Below are 18652 nucleotides of genomic sequence, written 5' to 3'. Positions count from 1 at the left end.
TTTTCGGAGTCAAATAACAAGAAGCTCTCTAAAATGTTGATACTTCATCCATAAGACAAACAGTATATAAAAAATAGAAAAAAACATCACAAGAGGAGGGGGTCTGTAATATCCCATTAAATATACAATAGCCAGATCCTGCAGACACTCACCAGCAGGTGGCAGCACATACACACTTTCACCCCGTCCGCGCAGCTTTCTGCTTTTCTTTTGGTCTGTAGAATCAGCAGTAACAATGGACAGAGGAGAGATCACATTACCTTTCCATACAGGGTTTCGGAGGCCGGGCTGGCGAGTATGGTTATCAGGACTCGCATGCACTGCGGGCTGATGTCTGTAGCCGTTTGCTGGCTCATACTGATCATGGACTGGACGCAGCAGAGTAACTGCTCCGAGTACAGCATCTGTCAATCCAACATAGAGGAGCCATTGTTAGGAGGTGTAGATTAGAAATATAGATATTGTAACCTGCGAGTCCAGCGCGATTACAGAATAAATGATACTTCTCAGTCGTCACATACCGCACATACCACTCATATGGCTTAAGATGGCCGCTTCAGATTAATCCACAAACACAACACATTTATGGATGGCGAGATATGATATGCATCCGCAGTGCAGACAGCACCATGGCAGAGTGATACAGTGTACAATTAACAGAGAACCCTTACTATATGCATTAACAATGGACGTTATTAGCCATCCACAGGATAAACAACCTGCTCATCAGTGGGGTCCAAATAACATGCCATCACTCTAATCTAAGGAGGACAGATCCCAGGGACTCAAACTCAGACAGCATTTAGTCTAAATTGACTCCTGAATTGATGCGTTTTTCTTGCAATGTGTCAAGAGACATAGGCCATTGTTCATGTAAGCCTAAATGTTGACTTTTGAATTATTGTGTTGTCATCCTTGGAGGAGAGGGACGCAGGGTCATTGAACAATTGACGTTTGCTAATATGTGGATTTCCCATTGTCCATGTAACTTGCTGACCTAAAAAAAGTGAAGGACATACTACGCAGATTGATTAAATACTCAGCAGAAGGGGGAGACTCTAATTTGCACCATTTTGGTATTTGCTGTGACTGTTCTATATGTTATTGTCTGTTGGTGGTTCGATAAATTATTTCTATACTGTTTTAGCCTCACCCTGTGTTGTCCGAGTGGTATTCTGCCCACGGGAAAAGAGTGCGGGCGTTCAGTGGGATGATCCCTGGTCCATAAGGTCTTTCTTAAGATAGCCAGGCCAGCAGACGAGAGCACCCACTGACCCTCATTCCTCCACAGGGGGGCCTCGTCAGAGAGACCCACCTAGATGTTAAAAAATAAAAACCAACACTGTAGAAAAGCAACCCCTCACCCTGGGACTGGAGTAGTGGCTATACATTTGCCATGTGCAGTCACAGTAACTGATGCCACCCATTTACCACCCACTGACGCCCCTTAATGGAGTTTCATTCCTCCTGCACCCAAAATTGCTGTCAAAATGCCATAGGGAGCGGTGTTCAATCTGAATCACAACTTCCCTGCCTCTCTTGGGTGGTAAATCAGACTCACCACTGCCCCCTGGGACACAGCGCTAGCCATCTTGGGTGTCAGAGGTCCGTAAGGCCAGTCTCAGCAGAGAAAGCATTGGGTTGGGTGGGGGCAATGGAGGGCACCAGCTAGGATGACTAAACAAGTCACTTTTCACAGCGCCACGATGATTGCTGGTCAGTCCTATTACTTTTGCCACTAATGATTTATTCCATTTACGATCACCACTCGCCCCACTACGCATGGCAAGCAGGTTGTCAGACCCGAGACGCCGTGTAGATTAGCCGCTGGCTGTGAAGTTGGAGCCAGGTCGCCCATACCTAGGAGCTCTCCAGTTACATAGGTTTAGGGTATAGAGTCGGCGATGCTCACGTTACAGCAGCGCAGCTGCCACTTCCCTGTGGTTTGTGTGATCCGATTAAAACTCCGAAATCACTACATAGCGAATGCATTAACAAGGTCTGCTGCAATACCACTGTCCAGCTCATTGCTAAACATAAAACCTCACTAAAACGGAGACAAATTAATAATGGGTGGAAAAAAAGTCTGTAAAAGCCAGCATGTATCATCGGCCATATACAGAAGCTTCTGACTAGCAGAATACACGGACTCCCCCCTAATAAATACATAGGGGTCTCATAAGTTGTTATTCTCAGAAAAAAAACACCTAGAAGAACAATGCACCAGCAATTGCAGAACTGGCCCCCCTAATGGCAGAACTGGCCCCCCAAATGGCAGAACTAGTCTCATAACTTGCCACGATGGGGCATCTCACCTTCACCAATGACATCACTATTGGCTACTGTACCTTGCCCTCTGGTAGCAAAACTACGGTGCCCAATTTCAGGCAATGGTGAGGAGTGATCGAGGCACACTGACATCAGAGGGTCACAATGGATCCCTGAACCTTGCACAGTGACCGCAATCTGCCACTGTAGTGTGAGCAGTGACTTCATTATTGTGTTCAATCATCAAAGTCCACAGTATCTCGTACACCGACACCGTCATCACTGTTGGATGCAATAAGACAGATTGTACAGGGATGTCCCTACTGTCCGCACTCGGCCTCCGCACATTACAGCGATGTCACTACTGTCCGCACTCGGCCTCCTCACATTACAGCGATGTCACTACTGTCCGCACATTACAGGGATGTCACTACTGTCCGCACTCGGCCTCCGCACATTACAGCGATGTCACTACTGTCCGCACTCGGCCTCCGCACATTACAGCGATGTCACTACTGTCCGCACTCGGCCTCCGCACATTACAGAGATGTCACTACTGTCCGCACTCGGCCTCCGCACATTACAGGGATGTCACTACTGTCCGCACTCGGCCTCCGCACATTACAGCGATGTCACTACTGTCCGTACTCGGCCTCCGCACATTACAGGGATGTCACTACTGTCCGCACTCGGCCTCCACACATTGCAGGGATGTCACTACTGTCCGCACTCGGCCTCCGCACATTACAGCGATGTCACTACTGTCCGCACTCGGCCTCCGCACATTACAGCGATGTCACTACTGTCCGTACTCGGCCTCCACACATTGCAGGGATGTCACTACTGTCCGCACTCGGCCTCCACACATTGCAGGGATGTCACTACTGTCCGCACTCGGCCTCCGCACATTACAGCGATGTCACTACTGTCCGCACTCGGCCTCCGCACATTACAGGGATGTCACTACTGTCCGCACTCGGCCTCCGCAAATTACAGGGATGTCACTACTGTCCGCACTCGGCCTCCACACATTGCAGGGATGTCACTACTGTCCGCACTCGGCCTCCGCACATTACAGCAATGTCGCTACTGTCCGCACTCGGCCTCCGCAAATTACAGGGATGTCACTACTGTCCGTACTCGGCCTCCACACATTGCAGGGATGTCACTACTGTCCGCACTCGGCCTCCACACATTACAGCGATGTCACTACTGTCCGCTCTCGGCCTCCGCACATTACAGCGATGTCGCTACTGTCCGCACTCGGCCTCCGCACATTACAGGGATGTCACTACTGTCCGCACTCGGCCTCCGTACATTACAGCGATGCCACTACTGTCCGCACTCGGCCTCCACACATTACAGGGATGTCACTACTGTCCGCACTCGGCCTCCACACATTACAGGGATGTCACTACTGTCCGCACTCGGCCTCCGCACATTACAGCGATGTCGCTACTGTCCGCACTCGGCCTCCGCAAATTACAGGGATGTCACTACTGTCCGTACTCGGCCTCCACACATTGCAGGGATGTCACTACTGTCCGCACTCGGCCTCCGCACATTACAGCGATGTCGCTACTGTCCGCACTCGGCCTCCGCAAATTACAGGGATGTCACTACTGTCCGTACTCGGCCTCCGCACATTACAGCGATGTCGCTACTGTCCGCACTCGGCCTCCGCACATTACAGGGATGTCACTACTGTCCGCACTCGGCCTCCGTACATTACAGCGATGCCACTACTGTCCGCACTCGGCCTCCACACATTACAGGGATGTCACTACTGTCCGCACTCGGCCTCCACACATTACAGGGATGTCACTACTGTCCGCACTCGGCCTCCGTACATTACAGCGATGTCGCTACTGTCCGCACTCGGCCTCCGCAAATTACAGGGATGTCACTACTGTCCGTACTCGGCCTCCACACATTGCAGGGATGTCACTACTGTCCGCACTCGGCCTCCACACATTACAGCGATGTCACTACTGTCCGCTCTCGGCCTCCGCACATTACAGCGATGTCGCTACTGTCCGCACTCGGCCTCCGCACATTACAGGGATGTCACTACTGTCCGCACTCGGCCTCCGTACATTACAGCGATGCCACTACTGTCCGCACTCGGCCTCCACACATTACAGGGATGTCACTACTGTCCGCACTCGGCCTCCACACATTACAGGGATGTCACTACTGTCCGCACTCGGCCTCCGCACATTACAGCGATGTCGCTACTGTCCGCACTCGGCCTCCGCAAATTACAGGGATGTCACTACTGTCCGTACTCGGCCTCCACACATTGCAGGGATGTCACTACTGTCCGCACTCGGCCTCCGCACATTACAGCGATGTCGCTACTGTCCGCACTCGGCCTCCGCAAATTACAGGGATGTCACTACTGTCCGTACTCGGCCTCCGCACATTACAGCGATGTCGCTACTGTCCGCACTCGGCCTCCGCACATTACAGGGATGTCACTACTGTCCGCACTCGGCCTCCGTACATTACAGCGATGCCACTACTGTCCGCACTCGGCCTCCACACATTACAGGGATGTCACTACTGTCCGCACTCGGCCTCCACACATTACAGGGATGTCACTACTGTCCGCACTCGGCCTCCGCACATTACAGCGATGTCGCTACTGTCCGCACTCGGCCTCCGCAAATTACAGGGATGTCACTACTGTCCGCACTCGGCCTCCTCACATTACAGCGATGTCACTACTGTCCACACTCGGCCTCCGCAAATTACAGGGATGTCCCTACTGTCCACACTCGGCCTCCACACATTACAGGGATGTCCCTACTGTCCGCACTCGGCCTCCGCACATTACAGCGATGTCACTACTGTCCACACTCGGCCTCCGCAAATTACAGGGATGTCACTACTGTCCGCACTCGGCCTCCTCACATTACAGCGATGTCACTACTGTCCACACTCGGCCTCCGCAAATTACAGGGATGTCACTACTGTCCGCACTCGGCCTCCTCACATTACAGCGATGTCACTACTGTCCACACTCGGCCTCCGCACATTACAGCGATGTCACTACTGTCCACACTCGGCCTCCGCAAATTACAGGGATGTCACTACTGTCCGTACTCGGCCTCCGCAAATTACAGCGATGTCGCTACTGTCCGTACTCGGCCTCCGCACATTACAGCGATGTCACTACTGTCCGCTCTCGGCCTCCGCACATTACAGCGATGTCACTACTGTCCGCACTCGGCCTCCGCACATTACAGGGATGTCACTACTGTCCGCACTCGGCCTCCGCAAATTACAGGGATGTCACTACTGTCCGCACTCGGCCTCCACACATTGCAGGGATGTCACTACTGTCCGCACTCGGCCTCCGCACATTACAGCAATGTCGCTACTGTCCGCACTCGGCCTCCGCAAATTACAGGGATGTCACTACTGTCCGTACTCGGCCTCCACACATTGCAGGGATGTCACTACTGTCCGCACTCGGCCTCCTCACATTACAGCGATGTCACTACTGTCCACACTCGGCCTCCGCAAATTACAGGGATGTCCCTACTGTCCACACTCGGCCTCCGCACATTACAGGGATGTCCCTACTGTCCGCACTCGGCCTCCGCACATTACAGCGATGTCACTACTGTCCACACTCGGCCTCCGCAAATTACAGGGATGTCACTACTGTCCGCACTCGGCCTCCGCACATTACAGGGATGTCACTACTGTCCGCACTCGGCCTCCGCAAATTACAGGGATGTCACTACTGTCCGCACTCGGCCTCCTCACATTACAGCGATGTCACTACTGTCCACACTCGGCCTCCGCAAATTACAGGGATGTCACTACTGTCCGCACTCGGCCTCCTCACATTACAGCGATGTCACTACTGTCCGCACTCGGCCTCCGCACATTACAGGGATGTCACTACTGTCCGTACTCGGCCTCCGCACATTACAGCGATGTCACTACTGTCCACACTCGGCCTCCGCAAATTACAGGGATGTCCCTACTGTCCACACTCGGCCTCCGCACATTACAGGGATGTCCCTACTGTCCGCACTCGGCCTCCGCACATTACAGCGATGTCACTACTGTCCACACTCGGCCTCCGCAAATTACAGGGATGTCACTACTGTCCGCACTCGGCCTCCGCACATTACAGGGATGTCACTACTGTCCGCACTCGGCCTCCGCAAATTACAGGGATGTCACTACTGTCCGCACTCGGCCTCCTCACATTACAGCGATGTCACTACTGTCCACACTCGGCCTCCGCAAATTACAGGGATGTCACTACTGTCCGCACTCGGCCTCCTCACATTACAGCGATGTCACTACTGTCCGCACTCGGCCTCCGCACATTACAGGGATGTCACTACTGTCCGCACTCGGCCTCCGCACATTACAGGGATATCACTACTGTCCGCACTCGGCCTCCGCACATTACAGGGATGTCGCTACTGTCCGCACTCGGCCTCCGCACATTACAGCGATGTCACTACTGTCCACACTCGGCCTCCGCAAATTACAGGGATGTCACTACTGTCCGCACTCGGCCTCCTCACATTACAGCGATGTCACTACTGTCCGCACTCGGCCTCCGCACATTACAGGGATGTCACTACTGTCCGCACTCGGCCTCCGCACATTACAGGGATATCACTACTGTCCGCACTCGGCCTCCGCACATTACAGGGATGTCGCTACTGTCCGTACTCGGCCTCCGCACATTACAGCGATGTCGCTACTGTCCGCACTCGGCCTCCGTACATTACAGCGATGCCACTACTGTCCGCACTCGGCCTCCGCACATTACAGCGATGTCACTACTGTCCGCACTCGGCCTCCACACATTACAGCGATGTCACTACTGTCCGCACTCTGCCTCCGCACATTACAGGGATGTCACTACTGTCCGCACTCGGCCTCCGCAAATTACAGCGATGTCACTACTGTCCGCACTCAGCCTCCACACATTACTGCGATGTCACTACTGTCCGCACTCGGCCTCCACACATTACAGCGATGTCACTACTGTCCGCACTCGGCCTCCGCACATTACAGGGATGTCACTACTGTCCGCACTCGGCCTCCGCACATTACAGCGATGTCGCTACTGTCCGCACTCGGCCTCCGCAAATTACAGGGATGTCACTACTGTCCGTACTCGGCCTCCACACATTGCAGGGATGTCACTACTGTCCGCACTCGGCCTCCGCACATTACAGCGATGTCGCTACTGTCCGCACTCGGCCTCCGTACATTACAGCGATGTCGCTACTGTCCGCACTCGGCCTCCGCAAATTACAGGGATGTCACTACTGTCCGCACTCGGCCTCCGCAAATTACAGGGATGTCACTACTGTCCGTACTCGGCCTCCACACATTGCAGGGATATAACTACTGTCCACACTCGGCCTCCACACATTGCAGGGATGTCACTACTGTCCACACTCGGCCTCCACACATTGCAGGGATGTCACTACTGTCCGTACTCGGCCTCCACACATTGCAGGGATGTCACTACTGTCCGCACTCGGCCTCCGCAAATTACAGGGATGTCACTACTGTCCGTACTCGGCCTCCGTACATTACAGGGATGTCACTACTGTCCGTACTCGGCTTCCACACATTACAGAGATGTCACTACTGTCCGCACTCGGCCTACACACATTACTGCGATATCACTACTGTCCGCACTCGGCCTCCGTACATTACAGGGATATCACTACTGTCCATACTCGGCCTCCGTACATTACAGGGATATCACTACTGTCCGCACTCGGCCTCCGCACATTACAGGGATATCACTACTGTCCGCACTCGGCCTCCGCACATTACAGAGATGTCACTACTGTCCGCACTCGGCCTCCACACATTGCAGGGATATAACTACTGTCCGCACTCGGCCTCCGCACATTACAGAGATGTCACTACTGTCCATACTCGGCCTCCGTACATTACAGAGATGTCACTACTGTCCATACTCGGCCTCCGTACATTACAGAGATGTCACTACTGTCCGCACTCGGCCTCCGCACATTACAGGGATATCACTACTGTCCGCACTCGGCCTCCGCACATTACAGAGATGTCACTACTGTCCGTACTCGGCCTCCTCACATTACAGGGATGTCACTACTGTCCGCAGTGACGTCACTATTGACCACTAACACTACTACTGGTCACAACCAGCCACTGTGGCTTGTAGAGTCCAGTCACCTGGAGCCATTGCAGGAGTCGATATCACTGGCACAGCTTCTAGAAGGGATTCCTATAGCTCTGAGTGAAGAATCTGCCTATGTCACCAGTTATGTCCAAATCAAGCAGAATAAAGCTATAAAATATTTTACGATCGCATTGGAGTTGGGGAAGGGGAGTTGGAAATCAGTGTTTCTCTGTCCGTTCCACTCTCCCCTCCGCCAGGTGTGTAATTCGGAGCCGTACACCTGGGACCCTCCATTCATGGGCCTCTTATCCAGCCTTTGAGATCACAGAGCTCTGATGACACGGGGTGCCGACACTACAGCAGAATTTCATTTCCTTGACATGACTGGCTTGGTTCATGATGCCAGGCCGGATTAAGCTCCACGTATGGACGGTCCATCATCAGCACAATATTGCCCGGGCTCGCCATATTTACAGAGGAGCCATCAATGGCCTTCAGCTTTGTTCATAGCAATGGAATATATGCACCTAAATACTCCGCTCATTATCCCCCAATACATCAACACATGGGAGATGGCTGCAATTACCACCGGCCGGTGCACAATAGGGGGCATTGATATTTGCTCTGCGGAGGATTCATCTGTAAGGATTCTTAATGGAGATTCTCACAAGGATTTGCTTCCATAAGAGAAGACGGCTTTCAGCGTTCTGTTATATGGAGGGTCCACGATGGCGCGTCTTCAGGGACGGTCATTTCTTTTTACATTCAAGCTTTGAGAACACGCATCATGAAGGAATAATGCCCAAAAACTCAGTGTACCAGATCATCTGGGCATGCTGGGAGTTGTAGTTTCTGCAGCGGCCATGTTAGCCATTTGCTGGGCGTTTCTGTACTCTGACCCGTGGCCAGGTGCTAAAATCTGCTGCAGATTCCATATTAAAAGGGCTCGTCTGTCATGAGATTATGTCTTTAAAAGGGTTTTTTGATAATCAAATGGGTAAAATTGCAAAATGCTCGTGAAAAAAATGCAACTTTGCAATTCAACTGTTGCAAAAAAAAAAAAAAAAATTCTCTCCGTTCTCAAAAGTGGGGGGAATTTTAAGTATCTAGTTTACAATACTTTGCCGTCCACCTCTGCAGTCTAATCAGAGGTGGCCGCTTTCACAGGTAAGGAGCGCAGACTTGTAAATTCTTTCCCACACAACATGCGAGCACAGCTCTGAAGATTGCGGGATCACAGCATTCAGTGCCCCTGTGCTTCCCAATGCTGCAGAGGCGGCCATGCCACAAGGCCCAATCTGTGCCAAGGAGGAAGACAGAATAGCGCTGCCTTCCAGAAGATCGAGAAATAGAATAACCCGCTGACATATGGAAGTAGTGGTGTGGTAATATAGGCACACGGATCCCCAGAAAATGGTAGCTTTTTTGTTGTTACCTGATGTGCCAGTCATGAGAAATCTAGCAAGGAAGCCATATGCAAATCAGCATGGAAGTGCGCTGGGGGCGTGTCAGTGCATAACAACCACCGAGTCTAAGTGCACTGACACACCCCCAGAGCACTTCCAGCCTGATTTGCATACAACTTCACTAGATTTCTCATGGCTTGAAAAACAGAGAGTCACACAGATCTATAATTTGGACGACGATTGCAACGCAATGCTCGGACTGGCTGTCGGCTCTCCTGACCCAAGCGTGACAGCTGCATAAAGATGCATGCTGTCACGCTGCTGTTGGGCGAGCCAACAGCCAGTCCGAGCATTGCGTTGCGATCTTCGAGTTATATGACCGTGTGACTCTCACTTTAGGCCCATTTACAAAGCTGATAATTAGCGATGAGCGAATATGCTCGTTACTCGAGATTTCCCGAGCACGCTCGGGGGTCCTCCGAGTATTTGTAAGTGATCGGAGATTTAGTTTTTCTTGCCGCAGCTGAATGATTCACATCTGTTAGCCAGCATAAGTACATGTGGGGGTTGCCTGGTTGCTAGGGAATCCCCACATGTAATCAAGCTGACTAACAGATGTAAATCATTCAGCTGAGGTGAGGAAAACTAAATCTGCGATCACTTACAAATACTCGGAGGACCCCCGAGCGTGCTCGGGAAATCTCGAGTAACGAGTGTATTCACTCATCACTGATAATCATTTATAAGAAACACTAGATGGTGGCCCGATTCTAATGCATCAGGTATTCTAGAATATGTATGTAGTTTATTTATGAAGTTTCCAGAATAATGCAATGAATACACAGGATTCGGCCGGCCGGGCACGACCAATCAGCAAAGCGTGGTTCAAATCCCGTGTGTTACCTCGGCTCCTGTTCCTGGCGCTCCTCCTGCTGCCGCCGAGTCCAGGTCAGCTGATGTCCTTGCTGCGTCCTCCTCACTCCGGGGCTCGGTGCTTGCATCCCGGCGCGTGTCCTCCCTGCAGCCAGCTGCGCGCTCCTGTGGGTTGCGCAGGCGCAGTAGGCTCTGACCGCGCGCGCTCCTTCTGCTCTTCTATCCCTCCATGACCTGACCTGGAAGTACTTCCTGCCAATCAAAGTCTGGCCTCAGGTATTTCTGGACCTCCTCCCTTTGTGGAGGCGCCTGATTATTGTGTTTTCCTGCTTTAGTTAGGCCGCATAGTTTTCTGTGCTTTACCAGTCCTGTGTATTCCCAGTCGTGTGCCTTTCCAGCCCTGTGTTGTTTAACCTCTTGTTCTCCTGTTTTCTCTTTCAGTTCCTGCTCCTGTGTTCCGCAGTTCCTGTGTTTTCCCTTTCCTCAGTCCGTTCCTCAGCTCCTTTACTTCTCACCCAGGTTTCCTCCGTCACCTTCTTCCCTTTCTGTTTTTCCCCGTTTTTCTCCCTGTTTCCTTTTCCTGGAGCCGATCCCTGGTCCTGGCCTCCGTGGTACTAGTTTTCCCTGTGCTTGCCTTCTAACAGTCCCTGTATAGGGGTTGGTTCCACTCTGGAGTGCTCGCTCAGGGGAGGTTCGGTGCCACGGTCCAGTGGGTCCACTCTTTGTTCCCGTCGCCTTCGGCGTTACAGACTGCACTCGAACGACATCTGAGTGCAGCCTGATTCTAACACCGTGCCAATTCGCGCCCGGACTGCGCATGTCGCCCAGCCGGGCGCGACCAATCAGTGAAGCCAGGGCCGGCTCCAGGTTTTTGAGGGCCCCAGGCGAAAGAGTCTTAGTGGGCCCCCCTTTAACACATACCACGATTCATGAAGCACAGATACAGCAGAGAAATATAGCACAGACCACGTAGCATATAGCACAGCCCACGGAGCATATAACGCAGCCCACGGAGCATACAACGCAGCCCACGGAGCATACAACGCAGCCCACGGAGCATACAACGCAGCCCACGGAGCATACAACGCAGCCCACGGAGCATACAACGCAGCCCACGGAGCATACAACGCAGCCCACGGAGCATACAACGCAGCCCACGGAGCATACAACGCAGCCCACGGAGCATACAACGCAGCCCACGGAGCATACAACGCAGCCCACGGAGCATACAACGCAGCCCACGGAGCATACAACGCAGCCCACGGAGCATACAACGCAGCCCACGGAGCATATAACGCAGCCCACGGAGCATATAACGCAGCCCACGGAGCATACAACGCAGCCCACGGAGCATACAACGCAGCCCACGGAGCATACAACGCAGCCCACGGAGCATATAACGCAGCCCACGGAGCATACAACGCAGCCCACGGAGCATATAACGCAGCCCACGGAGCATATAACGCAGCCCACGGAGTATATAGCAGTGTGGGCACCATATCCCTGCTAAAAAAAAGAATTAAAATAAAAAAATCTATCCATATAATCGTCTAAGGGGTACTTCCGTTTGTCTGTCTGTCTGTCACGGAAATCCAGTGTCGCTGATTGGTTGCGGTCGGTAGGGAGGGGAGTAGGGAGGGGCCAATTAACGGTCGGACTGTGCCTGTCGCTGATCGGCCGGCTGGGCACGACCAATCAGCGACGCAAGATTTCCACGACAGACAAACAGACGGAAGTGGACCTTAGACGAAAAAAAAAAAAGTGTATATATATATGTCGCTGAATGAGCAAAGTGATTTTTCGCCGGCTGATCGTATTATTCATACTGACCACTAAATCATTGTGGTTGGCTACAAACCCTCGTGTAAATGGGACGAGATTCGGACAAAATGCCCCCTATGTGGGGACAGGACGATTGCTAGTACAATCGTTCTATTCCAATATAGAAATTTATCGGTCAGTGCAAAAAAAAACAAAAAACATAAATGAGTGCCGATCGTGTCTAATAAACAGTGGATTGCGGCTGGAAATGGGCCTTAAAATTACTATGAGGATAACTTGTCATCAGTGTCCAAATGGAGCAAAGCTAGAAAGAAGCTTGGAAGTATATGTGTATAAAGACCTTTCAAGTTTTCATAAATTAGAATGAGCAGAGAGCTCATGTTTTAGCTAAGGAATACACTTCAAACCTCCAAATCATCAGTATGAGTTTCTTACCTTTTCGGACCCCTGGCAGATCTCGGGCTTAGAAATGACATCAGCGATCCGATGCAAATGTGGCTTTATCCCCTCGCGAGAGCTTCCCCGAATACACGCTGCCAAAACGGAGAGGTGCGACGATAGAGGAGACTTCTGAAGAGCCGTCAGAATCAGCTTGAGGAAAACCTCGGGATTCACGAAAGTGCCCATTAATTCTGCAGATTTTATACTCTAGAAAGGAAAAAAAAAAAAAAAGGATGTTATAGAACAGTATCACAGTCCATCCTGCATTACATATACACGCACAGACAAATGGCAGGCAATGAAAAGTCAATGTACCGCTGCAGATCTGGGTCATGTGTACGTTGGCACAACTATGAGCCTACATCATGTCACACGTCAACATCACAAGGAGCAGAGGCGCTGTGTGCGCCCGTAGTGACAGGATGTGGGGCTTTAAGAAGCCTCCTACTCTGCACTCATTACCTGCATTAACTGCACCTGCTTGAACTTGTTATCTGCATAAAAGACACCTGTCCACACAATCACACTTCAACCTCTCCACCATGGCCCAAACCAAAGAATTATATAAGGACACCAGGGACAAAATTGTAGACCTGCGCAAGGCTGGGATGGGCTACAGGACAATAGACAAGCAGATTGGTGAGAAGTTAACAACTGTTGGCAGAATTATTAGAAAATGGAAGAAACAATGACTGTCAATCACTCTCGGTCTGAGGCTCCATGCAAGATCTCGCCTTGTGGGATCAGGAGGATTCTGAGAAAGGTCAGGAATCCGCTCAGAACTACACGAGAGGACCAGGACAATGACCCGAAGAAAGCTGGGAGAAGCTCATGTGGTCCGATGACACCAAAATAGAACGTTTTGGTATCAACGCCACTCGCCGTCTGTGGAAGAAGGAGTACAACCCCACGAACACCATCCCAACCATGAAGACTGGTGGGGGAAACATCTAACTCTGGGAGTGTTTTTCTGCAAAGGGGACAGGACGACTGCAGTATACTGAAGGGAGGATGGATGGGATCAGGTATCGTGAGATTCTGGCCAACAATCTCCTTCTGCAAAGCAATCTGAATATTACAAACATTTTTCATGTGAGTAATAAAAAATAAAAATATTTTACATTATATTTCCAGGAGCAAATATAACTGAGAAACTAAATATATATGTATTTTCCAGCGTATAAGACGACTTTTTAACCCCTAAAAATCGTCCCAAAAGTTGAGGGTCATCTTATACGCCGGGTACCGGTGGCAGGGAGCGATCCTGGATTACATATTCATGTAAAAAATAAAGAATAAAAAAAAAAAATATGGATACACTCACCCCTCCGACGGACCCTGGCTCTCAGCGGTGCGAGCGTCTGCCTCTGTTCCTAAGAATGCAGTGAGTGAAGGACCTTCGATGACGTTGCGGTCACGTGAGCGGTCAGGTGACCGGTCACCTGACCGCGACGTCATCGCAGGTCCTACACTCAATGCATTCTTAGGAACGGAGGCTGCCGCTCGCACCGCTGAGAGCCAGGGTCCGTCGGAGGGGTGAGTATATCCATATTTTTTTTTTTTTAATTCTTTTTTTTTTACATGAATATGGACCCCAGGGCCTGAAGGAGAGTCTCCTCTCCTCCAGACCCTGGGAACCATACGCACCGCACGCGCCGTATAAGATGACTGGGGGTATAAGATGACCCCCGTCTTATACGGCAGGTATATCCCAAATTCCATATTTTATATGGAAAAGTTGGGGGTCGTCTTATACACCAGAAAATAGGGTATATATCTCCGGAAAAGAACAATATTTTGCGGATTATAAGACGCTGCCAAAATTTTGGAGAGCAAAAAAGTAATGTATAAAATGGTGGTGGGTCTTATAACCCACTTTTACGTAACTTACCTGGGGGCGGCGGCAGTGGAGCAGGGTCCCAGGTGGCACAGTTGCTGCTGAAGGAAGCTGGCGGAGGCAAGAGATGCTGCGGGCCCCAGCCTAGTAGGTGGTGTTCCGAGGAGGTAGGAGTGGGGCGATGCAACGGGCCCCTGGCTGGTAGGAGGTGTTCAGCAGTGCAGGGCCTCAACATTTTGTGAGAGCCTGGAGCCCCCAACACATGTTCATTGCATTGGAAAGCATGACTAAGGAAAATGGCCGGCGGAGGCGACGCATGTGCAACTGAGCCAAAATCTTGTTGCAGAGATCTCAATCTGCACATGCGCCTCCTCCAGAGGCCATTTTCCCATAGTCCATCGCATTGAAAAGCATAGGAAGTGCTGGGGCTCCAGTCGTTCACAAATTCTTGGCGGAGGTTTTTCTATACCGTAAATGTGTTGCTTATTTTTGGTGCAGAATACTCGTCCAGATCCTCAACAAAAAACAGTGTCTGAAAATAAATACCCCAAATATGCTGCCATTCATAGAGATGGAGCGACAAACCACTAACTCACATTGTGGACCACTTTCTCCTCTTCATCCAGACACGATCGGTATAAGGTGCTCAGCAAAAGCTCCATGTGCTGCGTGGTGTGATCTTCGGCATGAATCAACAAGACTACGAGGAGCTGTGCCGCTTTCACCCGGGTACCAGCTACCCAGTCTGTTATGTCGTGACTAATAGCAGGCAAAATTTTTGAGAGATTTCGAAATATTAGCTCACGACATCCCAAGCCAGGTCTCTGCACTGAAACGAAAAAACGTGGTCAGAATGGAAATATATCAGTTGTACAACCTCTAGAACCATTTTCTAAAACTGACAATCGCAACCTATTGTCAACTCTCTGCAACAATGGTTCCTTTGGTCTACCATAAATATCTGCAAAGGCACAGCCTAATATATTGGCTGTTGGGGTGACCTCCGTCTGGTCACAGCCAGGAAAGATCATGGGACACAAGTCCCCCGTTTTGGCAATTGGCGGAGGTGCCGGCAGTAATAAACGATTTTCCAGTGTATAGACTACTTAGACCAAAATACCCGATAACTGATGTATGCCACTCATGGCAACTCACCGCCAGGTGGATAACAAGTAGGATTCGGTGCGCTAAAATCCATCTTATCTTTTAAGTCATCTTCATTTTCTTTTTCCCACTGTAATCCAACTTTCTGCCAATAATCTAAGGCGGTCTGCCTAAAGTTAGGAGAAAAAACAAAAAACAAAAAAACAGATAAATTAAAAATGGCATATACATAAATACAGACGGTATCTTACATCAGTAACCTGTGAATGTCGCTGTCAATCTCTGACAGCAGCATGTAATGTGTACCGGAAGGGGGTAAACATCATTCTATGCGCCCATCAGGGCACCCATGATATTGATTGAGGGGTGCCTATGGGTTGGCATGAGAGCTAGGGGGTCTGCTGAAGACCCCCCTGTCTGTCATGACTGTACTCCTGTAAAAGCTAGCCGGTAGCCGGCGTCCATAGGAGACCGTGATGTTTGCATACAAAGCAGTATTGTGGTATTGCTGTATATCACAATCGATCGGATGATCGCAGCTTCAAGGCCCCTAAGAGTACTGACAAAAAAAATAAAAAAAAATGCGTTTAAAAAATATGAAAATATTAAAGTTCAAAATTACCCCCTTTGCGTCCCATTAAAAATAAAAACACATTTGATAATTGCTGTGTGCGTAAAAGTCTGATCAAAATATAAAATAAAATAGGATCTGTAAACAATGTAACGAGAACAAAGTTGAAACGCCAGAATTACGGGCTTTTTAGGCCACCACAACACTGCAATAAAAAGTAATGAGAGGTGATCAAAACATTGAATCTACCCCAAAATGGTATCAGTAAAAATGTCAGCTCGGGGAGCAAAAAATAAGCCCTCACCGTGCCCCAGATCACAAAAAATTACGTTATGGGTCTCATAAAATTGTCAACATTTTTTCGTGTTATATAAAATGTTTTTTATCCCTATCACCCACATGTTCGGTATCTGCACAATTATATTGACCTGTAGAATCATATAGCTAGGTCAGTTTTACTGCATAGTGAACATGTTAAATAACTACGGCTCCGCGTCAGAAGGGAGACGAGGCCGGCGGCCCCGCGTCAGAGGGGAGACGAGGCCGGCGGCACCGCGTCAGAGGGGAGACGAGGCCGGCGGCACCGCGTCAGAGGGGAGACGAGGCCGGCGGCCCCGCGTCAGAGGGGAGACGAGGCCGGCGGCCCCGCGTCAGAGGGGAGACGAGGCCGGCGGCCCCGCGTCAGAGGGGAGACGAGGCCGGCGGCCCCGCGTCAGAGGGGAGACGAGGCCGGCGGCCCCGCGTCAGAGGGGAGACGAGGCCGGCGGCCCCGCGTCAGAGGGGAGACGAGGCCGGCGGCCCCGCGTCAGAGGGGAGACGAGGCCGGCGGCCCCGCGTCAGAGGGGAGACGAGGCCGGCGGCCCCGCGTCAGAGGGGAGACGAGGCCGGCGGCCCCGCGTCAGAGGGGAGACGAGGCCGGCGGCCCCGCGTCAGAGGGGAGACGAGGCCGGCGGCCCCGCGTCAGAGGGGAGACGAGGCCGGCGGCCCCGCGTCAGAGGGGAGACGAGGCCGGCGGCCCCGCGTCAGAGGGGAGACGAGGCCGGCGGCCCCGCGTCAGAGGGGAGACGAGGCCGGCGGCCCCGCGTCAGAGGGGAGACGAGGCCGGCGGCCCCGCGTCAGAGGGGAGACGAGGCCGGCGGCCCCGCGTCAGAGGGGAGACGAGGCCGGCGGCCCCGCGTCAGAGGGGAGACGAGTCCGGCGGCCCCGCGTCAGAGGGGAGACGAGGCCGGCGGCCCCGCGTCAGAAGGGAGACGAGGCCGGCGGCCCCGCGTCAGAAGGGAGACGAGGCCGGCGGCCCCGCGTCAGAAGGGAGACGAGGCCGGCGGCCCCGCGTCAGAAGGGAGACGAGGCCGGCGGCCCCGCGTCAGAAGGGAGACGAGGCCGGCGGCCCCGCGTCAGAAGGGAGACGAGGCCGGCGGCCCCGCGTCAGAAGGGAGACGAGGCCGGCGGCCCCGCGTCAGAAGGGAGACGAGGCCGGCGGCCCCGCGTCAGAAGGGAGACGAGGCCGGCGGCCCCGCGTCAGAAGGGAGACGAGGCCGGCGGCCCCGCGTCAGAAGGGAGACGAGGCCGGCGGCCCCGCGTCAGAAGGGAGACGAGGCCGGCGGCCCCGCGTCAGAAGGGAGACGAGGCCGGCGGCCCCGCGTCAGAAGGGAGACGAGGCCGGCGGCCCCGCGTCAGAAGGGAGACGAGGCCGGCGGCCCCGCGTCAGAAGGGAGACGAGGCCGGCGGCCCCGCGTCAGAAGGGAGACGAGGCCGGCGGCCCCGCGTCAGAAGGGAGACGAGGCCGGCGGCCCCGCGTCAGAAGGGAGACGAGGCCGGCGGCCCCGCGTCAGAAGGGAGACGAGGCCGGCGGCCCCGCGTCAGAAGGGAGACGAGGCCGGCGGCCCCGCGTCAGAAGGGAGACGAGGCCGGCGGCCCCGCGTCAGAAGGGAGACGAGGCCGGCGGCCCCGCGTCAGAAGGGAGACGAGGCCGGCGGCCCCGCGTCAGAAGGGAGACGAGGCCGGCGGCCCCGCGTCAGAAGGGAGACGAGGCCGGCGGCCCCGCGTCAGAAGGGAGACGAGGCCGGCGGCCCCGCGTCAGAAGGGAGACGAGGCCGGCGGCCCCGCGTCAGAAGGGAGACGAGGCCGGCGGCCCCGCGTCAGAAGGGAGACGAGGCCGGCGGCCCCGCGTCAGAAGGGAGACGAGGCCGGCGGCCCCGCGTCAGAAGGGA

At 53.0% G+C, this 18652-nt stretch overlaps 1 protein-coding gene across 2 annotated transcripts in view; it reads right to left on the bottom strand.

The window, feature by feature from the left end:
* Positions 1 to 18652, bottom strand: part of DNAAF5 (dynein axonemal assembly factor 5) — a 53993-nt gene that overhangs the window by 25737 nt on the left and 9604 nt on the right. For both annotated transcript variants that reach the window (XM_069734265.1, XM_069734264.1), the window contains exons 4-7: positions 15923 to 16041; positions 15364 to 15596; positions 12925 to 13137; positions 261 to 404 (exon numbers count right to left, since the gene is read on the bottom strand). In XM_069734265.1, coding sequence (XP_069590366.1) covers positions 261 to 404; positions 12925 to 13137; positions 15364 to 15596; positions 15923 to 16041 — 709 coding nt within the window. The remainder of the gene's footprint in view (positions 1 to 260; positions 405 to 12924; positions 13138 to 15363; positions 15597 to 15922; positions 16042 to 18652) is intronic.

Source organism: Ranitomeya imitator, chromosome 7 (genome assembly GCF_032444005.1).
Source record: "Ranitomeya imitator isolate aRanImi1 chromosome 7, aRanImi1.pri, whole genome shotgun sequence".
Lineage (NCBI taxonomy): Eukaryota > Metazoa > Chordata > Amphibia > Anura > Dendrobatidae > Ranitomeya > Ranitomeya imitator.
The sequence above is the reverse complement of the archived record's forward strand: the minus strand, read 5'-3'. Positions and strand labels throughout refer to the sequence as shown.